General features: G+C 45.2%; 1 protein-coding gene across 4 annotated transcripts in view; it reads right to left on the reverse strand.

Annotated features, from left to right (window-relative positions):
• LOC117261970 (sodium channel protein type 4 subunit alpha B-like) overlaps window positions 1-13706 on the reverse strand; it is a 43597-nt gene that overhangs the window by 14444 nt on the left and 15447 nt on the right. For 2 of the 4 annotated variants that reach the window (XM_078167681.1, XM_078167682.1), the window contains exons 11-23: window positions 12603-12806; window positions 12445-12517; window positions 12064-12251; window positions 11271-11342; window positions 10811-10894; window positions 7472-7828; window positions 5373-5538; window positions 4991-5184; window positions 3340-3415; window positions 3079-3233; window positions 2265-2438; window positions 1900-2022; window positions 658-942 (exon numbers count right to left, since the gene is read on the reverse strand). In XM_078167681.1, the coding sequence (XP_078023807.1) occupies window positions 658-942; window positions 1900-2022; window positions 2265-2438; window positions 3079-3233; window positions 3340-3415; window positions 4991-5184; window positions 5373-5538; window positions 7472-7828; window positions 10811-10894; window positions 11271-11342; window positions 12064-12251; window positions 12445-12517; window positions 12603-12806 (2151 nt within the window). Of the gene's footprint in view, window positions 1-657; window positions 943-1899; window positions 2023-2264; window positions 2439-3078; window positions 3234-3339; window positions 3416-4990; window positions 5185-5372; window positions 5539-7471; window positions 7829-10810; window positions 10895-11270; window positions 11343-12063; window positions 12252-12444; window positions 12521-12602; window positions 12807-13706 lie in introns of all 4 variants that reach the window. The other 2 variants (XM_078167679.1, XM_078167680.1) reach the window with 1 other exon arrangement.

Below are 13706 nucleotides of genomic sequence, written 5' to 3' on the forward strand. Positions count from 1 at the left end.
CATTTCTGTTTGTCACTGATGCTGCTTTGTTCTGTTCCCGGGGGGGTCTTTGCTGCTGCTCTCCCTGCCTTAAGCTTTCCATGTAGGCGCATGGAAGGGCAGGGAGGTTGGCCTCTGCCTCAGGCTTTCCTCATTTGCATGTGGAAGGGCAGCACTCTGAACTCCTCAAGTTGAAAAAGCTTCAACTCAGAGTGGAAAAACACCCCATGTCATCTCTTCTTTTGTCATCTTTTTTCCCATTGTCCAATTGGATGATCTGGGGACCTAAATGTGGTGTGACCTTCTGTGGTAGTGACAGTTAATGATTGGCATTCACGAACGAACATACACACGTGTCTACGATGAAATCCAAATTTTCGTTCATGAGTCCACAGTAGGTTTTTAGTACCAAGGATTTTTATGTGCAAATCTATTCACAGGTTTAACATTTCCTGAATGAGACCCAAAGAGTTTAAGTCACCAGTTAAAACTGAATTTAGTTTTTATTTCAACTACAGTTCATTATTTCCAACGTTTAACTGGTTATTATAAATATCACAGTGCTCTACATGACTTTACAGTAATGATCACTTACAACCTGGACTCATCTATAAACTGTGTGGCTCAGAGTTTCACTTCCTGTGTGTCAGTGTGTGTGTGTTGAGTCTACAGACTGACCAGGTGCAGCAGCGCCAAGTAACCATTTGCCACGTTGTCGAAGTTTAAGTGCATGTTCTTCCACCTGACCTCGGTGAAGTTCATCATTATCAGTTCAAAACACTGGGTACGATTGTTGACAACGTCTGCTGTGAAAAACTCCTCCGATGTCTCATTGAAGCAGTAATAAAACTTTCCAGCAAACAGTGTCGCTCCACCAATACTGAAGATCAGACAGACGACCAGAGAGACCAGCAGCGCGTCAAACAGGAACGGGAAGCTCCGCACCATCGTCTGCACCACCAGCTGCACACAGACAGGCAGAGAAGGAGACAGGTAAAGACTTGCACAGAGACAGGTAGAGAAGGAGACAGGTAAGGACCTGCACAGAGACAGGTAGAGAAGGAGACAAGTAAAAATCTGTACACCGACAGGTAGAGAAAGACAGGTAAAGACTTAGTCAGAGACAGGTAGAGAGAGACAGGTAAAGACATGTACAGATACATAGAGAGAGACAGGTAAGGACCTGCACAGAGACAGGTAGAGAAGGAGACAGGTAAGGACCTGCACAGAGACACGTAGAGAAGGAGACAAGTAAAGACTTGCACAGAGACACGTGAAAAAGGAGACAGATAAAGACTTGCACAGAGACAGGTAGAGAAGGAGACAAGTAAAGACATGTACAGAGACATAGAGAGAGACAGGTAAGGACCTACACAGAGACAGGTAGAGAAGGAGACTACGACTACATCACTGCCATGCTGATATTCAGAATGTACATGAATGTATTGATATTGGTATTGATTATTAAATAAATTAATTGATGTCGGTATTGATGGGTTTGTAAACATATTGACAGCTGTATTGATTAGTAATTAAATGTATAAATGTCTCTGTTGTTTGGAATGTAAATGTATTGATTTCAGAATTGATTAGAATGTAAACATATAGATATCTGTACTTATAAGTTATGTAAATGACTTGATATCTGTATTGATTGTCTATTAATGTTTTGATAGGACAGAGGGATGTCGTATGCTGTAAAGCCCTCTGAGGCAAATTGTGATTTGTGATATTGGGCTTTATAAATAAAATTGATTGATTGATTGATTGATTGATATCTGTATTGATTAGTATGTGAATGTACTGATAACTGTTGATTAGTAGATAACTGTGTTGATATCTGTATTGATTAGTATGTAAACAAAGTGATATCTGTATTGATTAATACATAAACTTATTGATATTTGTATTGATTCTCACCCTCAGGCCCTTGGCGCGAGACAGGATCCTCAGGGGCCCCAGAGCCCTCAGGGTCCTCAGAGACTGGATGGCTCCCAGTTCAGAGAATCCAAATGTGTCAGCTGCCAGAGAAACCAGAAATACCTGGAAGACACAACACAGTGTTAACACCAAGACTGGGACCAGTTTACCCAGTACTAACTGGCATAAACAACACTGGTACCTGTCTATTTCCCAATAGAAGCACTGGTTCTGTTGCTATGGTTACCATCACGTTAAGTTACCTTGAGGTCAAACCTGTTAAACCAGCAGCTATTAAAAGACAGTTATTTATACATTAGCAATAATCAGCTTTTTATTGATCGTGTTGTTTGTTTGGTTCTTACGTCTAAGATGAGGAAGTCGAGCCAGCACCAGGCGTCGGTGAAGTATTTCTTGAGTCCGAAGGCGATGATCTTGAGAAGCATCTCTATCAGGAACAGGAGGGTAAACACCTGGTCTGCTCTCAACAGGATCTCCTTTAAGACCGGACGCTGATGCAGGTAAATGTCCTCAAACATCTGTTCACACCAACAGCCTTGTTAGCACCTGACCAGGTGTGTGAGGTCACTCTACAGGTTGATTTGTACAACTGAAGTGTTGCTAACTCTTTATTACAAGTTGAATTAAACAAAAAAATGAATTCAACAGCTGCTCCTGTCCCCTGCAGCAGCCTGTGATGTCACACCAGTGTGACTGTGTCTGAACTTCATACACCAGACTTCACTCAGAGGAGCAGCTCTGTGTCTCTTAGTGTTGCTGGGGAACTTGTGAGTGCAACACACTCACACTCCGACCTTGTCACAAATCGACATTTGGTCATGGACTGTCCACGTCCACATCCAACATGCAAGGTACTGTGGGTGCGTTAGCTGTTGACGTCCTGGGACACCATGTCAAGTTCTGCCTGTTGCATGCATTGTTTTTTGGGTTGGGTTTAGGCAACAAAAACAGGGTTTGGCTTAAGAATCTTACGGGACATGAACACTGCTCTCTTGGGTGAAAGTCTTGTTTGTTATATATTGTCCAGCCCTACTTTGTACATGGGGCACCCGCTCTACCAGGTGAACTAGTTGGTGCTTCACAAGTGCGTTCTAAGTAGAAATTTCTTCTTGAGAACAGTTGGTGAATGAGGCTCAGTGTTAGTATGTTTGTGTTTACCATAGCTGCACTGCTCAGCAGGAGGATGAACATGACGAAGTACTCAAAGTATTTGTGTTGAATGATGGAGCAACATGCTCTCCTGAAGTTGGACCAGACCCTTCCTCCACCCTGGGATGTGTCTATGTCCAGGCATGGACAGCAACGGTAACACTCTGAAATATACACACACACACACACACACGCACAGAGATTTATCAGGGCTGTTATTGATCACTGATCAGTTCCTGTTCTTCATCACTTATACAGAAAGACTCATACTGTCACTACAGCAGTCCTCAGGTGGGTTTCCTTTATCATCTTCATCGTCTTTGCGCTGCTGGACTTCAGGATGTTTCTAAACAGACACATTCAACAGATTTTATACATATAAAGTTTTTCACCATTATTATCATCATCATCAGTCTGTGTCATACATGCTGAGGTCTGAACCACTGGTCTGTATCACAGAGGGAACTTATTTGTATATATGAGTGTGTTTTTGAAGATAACTTGGTTATACACTCACCAACCACTTTTTTAGGTACACCTAGTCAACTGCTTGTTAACGTAAATAACTAATCATCCAATCACGTGGCAGCAACTTGATGCATGTAGGCATGTAGACATGATCAAGTCGACCTGCTGAAGTTCAAACTAAGCATCAGAATGTGGAAGAAAGGTGATTTTAAGTGACTTTAAACAGAAACTGCTGATTGATTTTCACCACAACCATCTGTAGCGTTTACAGAGGATGGTCCCAAAAAGAGAAAATATCCAGTGAGCAGCAGTTCTCTGGGTGAAAATGCCTTGTTGATGCCAGAGGTCAGAGGAGAATGGCCAGACTGGTTCAAGATGATAGAAAGGCAAAAGTAGCTCAATAACCACTGGTTACAACCAAGGTCTGCAGAAGACCATCTCTGAACCAACAATACATCCAAATTTGAAGCAGATGGGCTACAGCAGCAGAAGACCACACCAGGTGCCACTCCTGTCAGCTAACAACAGGAAACTGAGGCTACAATTCACACAGGCTCACCAAAACTGGACAATAGAAGATTGGAAAAATGTTGCCTGGTCTGATGAGTCTGGATTTCTGCTGCCACATTCAGATGGTAGGGTCAGAATTTGGTGTAAACAACATGAAAGCATGGATCCATCCTGCCTTGTATCAACGGTTCAGGCTGCTGCTGGTGGTGTAATGGTGTGGGGGAGATTTTCTTAGTACCAACTGAACATGGTTTAAACACCACAGCCTACCTGAGTATTGTTGCTGACCGTGTCCATCCCTTTATGACCACAGTGTACCCATCTTCTGATGGCTACTTCCAGCAGGATAACGCACCATGTCACAAAGCTCAAATCATCTCAAACTGGTTTCTTGAACATCAAAATGAGTTCACTGTACTCCAATGGCCTCCAGTCACCAGATCTCAGTCCAATAGAGCACCTTTGGGATGTGGTGGAACGGGAGATTCACATCATGGATGTGCAGCCGACAAATCTGCAGCAACTGTGTGATGTCATCATGTCCATATGGACCAAAATCTCTGAGGAATCTTTCCAGCACCTTGTTGAATCTATGACACCAAGAATTAAGGCAGTTCTGAAGGCAAAAGGGTCCAACCTAGTACGAGCAAGGTGTACCTAATAAAGTGGCCAGTGAATGTACAAACACACCACAAATCCATGTATCTACTGTTAATTTGTTGTTGTTGTCAAGACTGTTAATTATTAGTCCATCCCCTTTCTCTTTTCTTGATTATTCTGTTAGTTACTGTTCAGACTATGAACTGTCTACACTATCACTAAATACATATGGCTGTATATATTGTCAAAAATTCTGTTGGGCAAAAATGAGAAATGTAAAGTATTAAAAGGGAAAAGTAGTATCTGTAGTACACATACTACAATAGAGTAGAATAGGACTTACTTTTTTCTCTTTTTCATCTTCATCTTCAGACGTCTTCACGGCAACCAGGACGCACTGGGAGTCGGTGTTATGGTCTTTGCTGGTCGGGTTGTCGTGATCACTGCTGAGGGCCCTGACCTCTGACATCGGCTGTTCCGAGGTCACAACAGTCAAGGCCATGTAATCCTTCTTCTTGTCTTCCTTGCTGTTGATTGCTAACAATAAATTACAGTAAATCACCAGCCATTAAGTCTAAGATCTGCATCCATTATTATGAGTTTTAATCTAAAAGATTAAAGACACAGTAAACAGCAGCAAAAAGACACACCAGAAAAGCCAGAAACTGTAAACACCCTGAACTATAAAAACACAGTCCTTGGTGTAGTTCCAGATCTGGTCCTACCTGTGTGGTCTGGGTTCATATGGGTCTTCTTTCCCAGCAGAGTCCACACAGCCCTCTTGATCTGATTTATAGCAGTCTGCAGGTGGTTGTGTTCTTTTACTGCTGGAGCTGCCAGACTCTCACTGCTGAAGGAGCTCATCAGCAAGGTCAGGAACAGATTCAGGACCTGAAACACGACAGAGAAACACATTCAGGGCCTTAAACCACATCAGGAATAGAATCAGGTCCTGAAACAAGGCAAGCAAACTGATTCAGAACCTACAGCAAGGCCAACAAACAGATTTGGGATCTGCAGCAAGCCCAGGATCATGTTTAGGACCTGCAACAAAGCCAGGAATGGATTCAGATCCATCCCACAACAAGGGTAGAGATAGAATCAGGGACCTAAAACAAGGCCAGCAACAACGACCTGCAATGATGCCAGGGCTCTGCAGGCTGTACAGCACCAAACAAAAAGGCTCTGCCGAGGGTAATATACAGCACAAAAAAACCATTGGCAGTCCTTTCCTTTACCTGGAAGAGGTTGCTAACACCCACTACCTCAGCATTTAATTTTGTCAGCACTTCTCTGATTGAGGGTCTGCAACAAGACCAGGAATAGATTTAAGACCCAAGACAAGGCCAGGAACAAAGCTAGGAAAAGATTCAGGATGTGCAACAATACTGGGCACAGACTCAGGAACAGATTCAGAACCTTCAACAGAACAAGGGACACATTCAGGAACAGATTCAGAACCTTCAACAGGGCAAGGGACACATTCAGGAACAGATTCAGAACCTTCAACAGGGCAAGGGACACATTCAGGAACAGATTCAGGAGCAACTACAGGTCATGCATTAAAGGATAACTTCGGTATTTTTCAGCCTGGGCCCTATTTCCCATGTGTATGTGTGCGTATGACTCATAGGTACAACTCATTTTAAAATTGGTTCAGTACTGAGGGAGGCGGATGCAGCCGGCAGTCACGAAATGAGCTAAAACGGTAACGGGGGCAAATGCGTCCCGTATAAGTTTGCGCATTAAAAGTGCTTTTTTCGCCACTGACATGTTCAGATCACCAGTGCTATCTCTGTAGATAGCATACTAAGCGTTTCCCTTACCTCTGGGCTGTGTGACGTCATCTCACGAGAGCTTTGCTCCACTGTGTCTGTAGCTCTCTCTACTCGTGGGACAGCCGTTTTCTTGAGGAAGAGGTGTTTCGGGATTGGATGTCTTCGGCTGGCAGTAGTCATCTTGGGAGAAGTGAGCACTGCAGACTCGATGGTCTGCAAGGCGCAGTGTGTGGACAGGAGTGTTAGCATCCATTTGTAGCACAACTAGCCACAACTTCAGCATCTTGCCGTCCGACAACGGCAGCCTATGAAAGCTGTACGGGGTGTTGCGCGACATCTTGTTCTTGCAATTCGGATAAGCACAAACACGAACCATTGTTTTCAATCAATGCAGTAAAACTCTCAACTGTACTCCAGGACAACCAGCGCCACTCTGAGCGGTGCTCAGCATGGCTCCTCTGTTTTCTTCCAGCAACAAGCAAAGCTCTCGCAAGATGACGTCACACACAGCCCAGAGGAAGTGAAGGGTAAGGGAAACGCTTAGTATGCTATTTACAGAGATAGCACTGGTGAACTGAACCGGTCAGTGGCGAAAAAAAGCACTTTCAATGCGCAAACTTATATGGGACGCATTTGCCCCCGTTACCGTTTTAGCTCGTTTCACGGCTGCCGGCTGCATCCGCCTCCCTCAATACTGAACCAATTTTAGAACGAGTTGTACCTATGAATCATATGCACACATACACATGGGGAAATAGGGCCCAGGTTGAAAAATACCGAAGATATCCTTTAACGCCTGGAATAGATTCAGGACTTAAAATCAGGAACAGATTCAAAACCTGAAACAGTATATGTTGGCATAAAGATTTCATATGTGATTAAGTGCTTTATTGTTTCCAGTCAGCCAGATTCAAGGCAGAACCCCAGAACTCATTTGACCCTAGACCTGGATCTGTTTGTAGCTATAGCTGACCTGCTGGACTGGAGGGTTAATGACATACAGGAACCAGGTTAAGCTCAGAAAGTGTCAACCTGCTGAGACTCACCAAGAGGTTTCCGATGACCATGACCATCATGAAGAAGATCAGACACATGGCCGGACTTGAGACCTCCATGCAGTCCCACATGAGCTCAATCCACTCTCCATACAGGACCCTCATGATAGCAAGGAAGGAGTGGAAGAAATCGTTCATGTGCCAGCGAGGAAGCTCACAGTCTGCTGAGATGCGACAGACGTAGTCTTTGTAGTCACTCCCAAACAGTTGCATGCCGACCACGGTGAAGAAAAAGACCATGATGAGCAGAAGAAGAGTCAGGTTCCTCAGAGCGCTCAGTGACATCCAGATGATCTTTAACAACAGGTGGAAGGAAGGCCACCACCTGGACAGCCTGAATACTCGCAACTGCACAGCAGACAGACAAAGAGGTAAGGAGACAGGTTGACAGAAAGTATTGGTACAGATAAAGTAAGTAAGGAGGCAGGTGAGGAGACAGGTAGATAGGAAGAAAGGAGGCAGGTAAGGAGACAGGTGGACAGGAAGTATGGAGGCAGGTGAGGAGACAGGTGGACAGGAAGTAAGGAGGCAGGTGAGGAGACAGCTAGACAGGAAGTAAGGAGGCAGGCGAGGAGACAGGTGGACAGGAAGTAAGGAGGCAGGTGAGGAGACAGTTGGACAGGAAGTAAGGAGGCAGGTGAGGAGACAGGTAGACAGGAAGTAAAGAGGAAGATGAGGAGACAGGTAGACAGAAAGTAAGGAGGTCTATGAAGAGACAGGTAGACAGGAAGTGAGAACGAAGATGAGGAGACAGATTGACAGGAAGTAAGGAGACAGGTGAGGAGACAGGAAGACAGAAAGTAAGGAGGCAGGTGAGGAGACAGGAAGATAGAAAGTAAGGAGGTCGGTGAGGAGACAGGTAGACAGGAAGTAAGGAAGAAGATGAGGAGACAGGTAGACAGAAAGTAAGGGGGCAGGTGAGGAGACAGGTGGACAGGAAGTAAGGAGGCAGGTGAGGAGACAGGAAGATAAAAAGTAAGGAGGCAGGTGAGGAGACAGCAAGACAGGAAATAAGGAGGCAGGTGAGGAGACAGGAAGATAGAAAGTAAGGAGGCAGGTGAGGAGACAGGTAGACAGAAAGTAAGGAGGTAGGTGAGGAGACAGGTGGACGGGAAGTAAGGAGGCAGGTGAGGAGACAGGAAGACAGAAAGTAAGGAGGCAGGTGAGGAGACAGGTGGATGGGAAGTAAGGAGGCAGTTGAGGAGACAGGTAGACAGGAAGTAAGTAGGCAGGTGAGTAGACAGGTGGACAGGAAGTAAGGAGGCAGGTGAGGAGACAGTTAGACAGGAAGTAAGGAGGCAGGTGAGGAGACAGGTGGACAGGAAGTAAGGAGGCAGGTGAGGAGACAGGTAGACAGAAAGTAAGGAGGCAGGTGAGGAGACAGGTGGACGGGAAGTAAGGAGACAGGTGAGGAGACAGGTAGACAGAAAGTAAGGAGGCAGGTGAGGAGACAGGAAGATAGAAAGTAAGGAGGTCGGTGAGGAGACAGGTAGACAGGAAGTAAGGAAGAAGATGAGGAGGCAGGAAGATAAAAAGTAAGGAAGCAAGTGAGGAGACAGGTGGACAGGAAGTAAGGAGGCAGGTGAGGAGACAGGAAGATAAAAAGTAAGGAGGCAGGTGAGGAGACAGCAAGACAGGAAGTAAGGAGGCAGGTGAAGAGACAGGAAGATAGAAAGTAAGGAGGCAGGTGAGGAGACAGGTAGACAGAAAGTAAGGAGGCAGGTGAGGAGACAGGTGGACAGGAAGTAAGGAGGCAGGTGAGGAGACAGGAAGACAGAAAGTAAGGAGGCAGGTGAGGAGACAGGTGGACGGGAAGTAAGGAGGCAGGTGAGGAGACAGGTAGACAGAAAGTAAGGAGGTAGGTGAGGAGACAGGTGGACAGGAAGTAAGGAGGCAGGTGAGGAGGCAGGTAGACAGAAAGTAAGGAGGCAGGTGAGGAGACAGGTAGACAGGAAGTGAGGAAGTAGGTGAGGAGACAGGAAGATAGAAAGTAAAGGGGGCAGGTGAGGAGACAGGAAGACAGGAAGTAAGGAGGCAGGTGAGGAGACAGGTGGACAGAAAGTAAGGAGGCAGGTGAGGAGGCAGGTAGACAGAAAGTAAGGAGGCAGGTGAGGAGACAGGTAGACAGGAAGTGAGGAAGTAGGTGAGGAGACAGGAAGATAGAAAGTAAAGGGGGCAGGTGAGGAGACAGGAAGACAGGAAGTAAGGAGGCAGGTGAGGAGACAGGTGGACAGAAAGTAAGGAGGCAGGTAGACAGAAAGTAAGGAGACAGGTGGACATACAATAAGGAGGCAGGTGAGGAGACAGGTGGACAGACAGTAAGTAGGCAGGTGAGGAGACAGGTGGACAGGAAGTAAAGAGGAAGATGAGGAGACGGGTAGACAGAAAGTAAGGAAGAAGATGAGGAGACAGGTAGACAGGAAGTAAGGAGACAGGTGAGGAGACAGGTGGACAGGAAGTAAGGAGGCAGGTGAGGAGACAAGAAGACAGAAAGTAAGGAGGCAGGTGAGGAGATAGGTAGACAGAAAGTAAGGAGGCAGGTGAGGAGACAGGTGGACAGGAAGTCAGGAGGCAGGTGAGGAGACAGGAAGATAGAAATTAAGGAGGCAGGTGAGGAGACAGGTGGACAGGAAGTAAGGAGGCAGGTGAGGAGGCAGGAAGATAGAAAGTAAGGAGGCAGGTGAGGAGACAGGTGGACTGGAAGTAAGGAAGAAGATGAGGAGACAGGTAGACAGGAAGTAAGGAAGAAGATGAGGAGACAGGTAGACAGAAAGTAAGGAGGTCGGTGAGGAGACAGGTGGACAGAAAGTAAGGAAGAAGATGAGGAGACAGGTAGACAGGAAGTAAGGAGACAGGTGAGGAGACAGGAAGACAGGAAGTAAGGAGGCAGGTGAGAAGACAGGTAGACAAGAAGTAAGGAGGCAGGTGAGGAGACAGGAAGATAGAAAGTAAGGAGGTCGGTGAGGAGACAGGTAGACAGGAAGTAAGCAAGAAGATGAGGAGACAGGTAGACAGGAAGTAAGGAGGCAGGTGAGGAGACAGGTGGACAGGAAGTAAGGAGGCAGGTGAGGAGACAGGTAGACAGGAAGTAAGGAGGTAGGTGAGGAGACAGGTGGACAGAAAGTAAGGAGGCAGGTGAGGAGACAGGAAGACAGGAAGTAAGGAGACAGATAAAAAAGACAAGTAGTCAGAAAGTAAGGAGGCAAGTGAGAAGACAGGTAGACACAAAGTAAGGAGACAGGTGGACAGGAAGTACGGAGACAAATAAAAAAGACAGGTAGACAGTGATTGGACTGGTTGTTTTGCAATAAGTGATGATGTCACACTTACCAGTTCTATGCCAAAAACGTCAGCTAATCCCAACTCCAGCAGACTCACTATGACGATAATGCTGTCATAGATGTTCCACGGCACCTGTAACCATGGCAACACAACAGCTGCCCTGCTGTCAGTCATGAACACAGAGCTTGTAACAAGCAAGGAAATTATAAAAGACGGAACAGTCATGACGATATTGACAGCGTTCGAGGAGCCAGACTGTGGCCTCAGTTCTATCGAAGTTAATTATGTTGATCACGGTTCTGTCTCGCAGAGGCTGAGATGCAGCTGCTCCACACAGCCATGATCTGCTTGGAGAGAAATTACAAGGAAAACAAACATGCATATTTAGACAAAAGATGTCAGTCACCATTATGTAATGTCAAGTCAAGTCTGGCTCCTCAAACGCTGTCGCTGTCGTTTAACCGTTCCTCATTTTATGTGCTCCATTTTAACAAATGGGAAGTCTAACCTTGAAGTATCCGCATGGGCCCATGGCAACAAGCTTGATGATCATCTCAGCTGTGAAGATGCCTGTGAAGACCTGGCAGAGGTGAGAGGTGAGTTTAGAGGTCAAAGTTCAGAGTACAGGGGTCATCTGTAAACTCTGTATGAGCGTACTCAGCTGTTGTTGTTTTATAGCTTTTTATAGTCTCTGATATTTTCTGGTAAGCTCTCCTAAGCTAGTAAGCAGGTGGGTGTAAAATTATCTATAATTTTATAGTTACGCGTCATCAGATAGTTACATATAGTCGTAAAGTTGATATAGTTGCATATAGTTGTATAGTTAGATATTATCCTATAGTATAAAATATTTGTTTGTACATATCATTTTATAGTTACATATAGTTTTAAAGGTATAATTGTATAAGTACATATAGTGTACATATAGTCACAAATGGTCATAGAGTTACATGTAGTTTTATAGCTATATATGGTCTTATAGTTACAAATAGTCATATAGTTAAATATATTTGTAAAGCTACAAATAATTTATAGTTACATATAGTTTTATAGTTACATGTATTTGTATAGTTATCTCATAGTTTCCTGCTCTGCCTAAAGATTACTGTGACAGTACGTTGTTTAAGTGTATCTTCAACGTAACTTGAAAAAAAAAACAAAGAAAACTTTAATAGAAACACTTTAATAAAATGTGTTGGCTCAACCAATCAGCTTGACGCTCAGGTCTGCATCATGTGTTAGTAAAAGTCACTGACTGTCTGTCTGTCTTGTTTTGTTCAAAACTTTTCTTTAACACTAACCAGATGTGCTATAGCGAGGTGCTCTTCAAACTCCGCCGTCATTGGATAATGCTCCATAGCCATAAAAATGGTGTTAATGATGAGGCAGATGACAATCCCAAGGTCAAAGAATGGGTTCGTGATGAAGGTGTGAAGCCACTGTTGGAGCCCCGGGCAACAGACACAACAGACCAACTTCAGGCAGAAGTCTGCAAAAACAAAACAGCACAGAGGAAACGACACGTGGTCCTCATCAAACCCTGAAACACACCGCTGACTGTGAGACCAGCTTCACACACTGAAATCACACTTTCATAATCATATCTGCTGTCTACAGACTTCTGGATCAGGTTCAGGGTTAGATGGGCCAGTGTGTGTGTGTGTGTGTGTGTGTGTGTGTACCTTTTACATCAGTGTGTTTGTGGCTCTTGTTTTCACCCTCTGATTTCTCTGAGAGCGCCGCCCTGCAGGCTGCCTTCTGTAACAATAATAACATTTTAAATGCTTCATTTAAATGCACCAGTTACATGAACGATGCCTGAAAAGTGAAACAATCTCACCTCCTCTTCCTCCCTCCTCTTCAGCACCTCCACGATCTTAGTGAACAAATCTTCTCTCTCTCTGGCTTCAACGACATCGGCGTCCCCCCGCTCACCAGCGGCCATGGCAACCACCACCATGATGAGGCTGAGGACGCAGAAGCAGCCGGGGAAGACAATACCCATGAAGAAGACCAGGAGGTGGGAACCTGATGATCGGAGCATCTGCAGAGAGACAGACAGGTGAGAAAGAGACAGATAGGGTGAGAAAGAGACACAGGTGAGAGAGACAGACAGGTGAGAGATACTGACAGGTGAGATACAGACAAATGAGAAAGACAGATAGGAGAGAGAGAGACAGATAGGTGAGAAAGACAGGTAGGAGAGAATGAGAGAAAGGTAAGAAAGAGAGACAGGTGAAAGAGACAGATAAGGTGAGAAAAGACAGGTGAGAAAGACACAGATAAGTGAGAAAGACAGACAGGTGAGAGAGACACAGATAAGTGAGAAAGACAGACAGGTGAAAGAGACAGATAGGTAAGGGAGATAGACAGGTGAGAGACAGAGACAGACAGACAGACAGGTGAGAGACTGGTAAGAGAGAGCGAGATATATGAGAGAGAAAGATAAGTGAGAGAGACAGGTAAGAGAGACAGGCGGGGCGAAAGAGAGGCAGTTGAGAGACACCGACAGGTGAGAGACAGACAGACAGGAGAGAAAGAAAGGTGAGAGACATAGTTAGTAGATAGTTGAGAGACAGAGATGACAGAGACAGATAGGTGAGACCAAGAGACAGGTGATAGACAGACAGGTGAGAAAAAGGGACAGGTAAGAGACAGGTGAGAGACAGACAGGTACGAGACAAATAGGTGAAAACAAGAGACAGGTGAGAAAGACAGACGGGTGAGAAAAAGGGACAGGTGAGAGAGACAGACAAGGGAAAAGAGAGACAGGCCAGAGAGACAGACAGACAAAAGACAAACAGGTGAGAGACAGACGGGAGAGAAAGACAGACAGGTGAGAGACAGACAGATGAGAGCAAGACACCGTCCTTCTCCTGACAGATCTATGAGAACAATTAGAATATTAACTTAAAGTGACTCCAGGTGGAATCAGTGAACTCAG

This window comes from Epinephelus lanceolatus, chromosome 5, assembly GCF_041903045.1.
Source record: "Epinephelus lanceolatus isolate andai-2023 chromosome 5, ASM4190304v1, whole genome shotgun sequence".
Classification (NCBI taxonomy): domain Eukaryota; kingdom Metazoa; phylum Chordata; class Actinopteri; order Perciformes; family Serranidae; genus Epinephelus; species Epinephelus lanceolatus.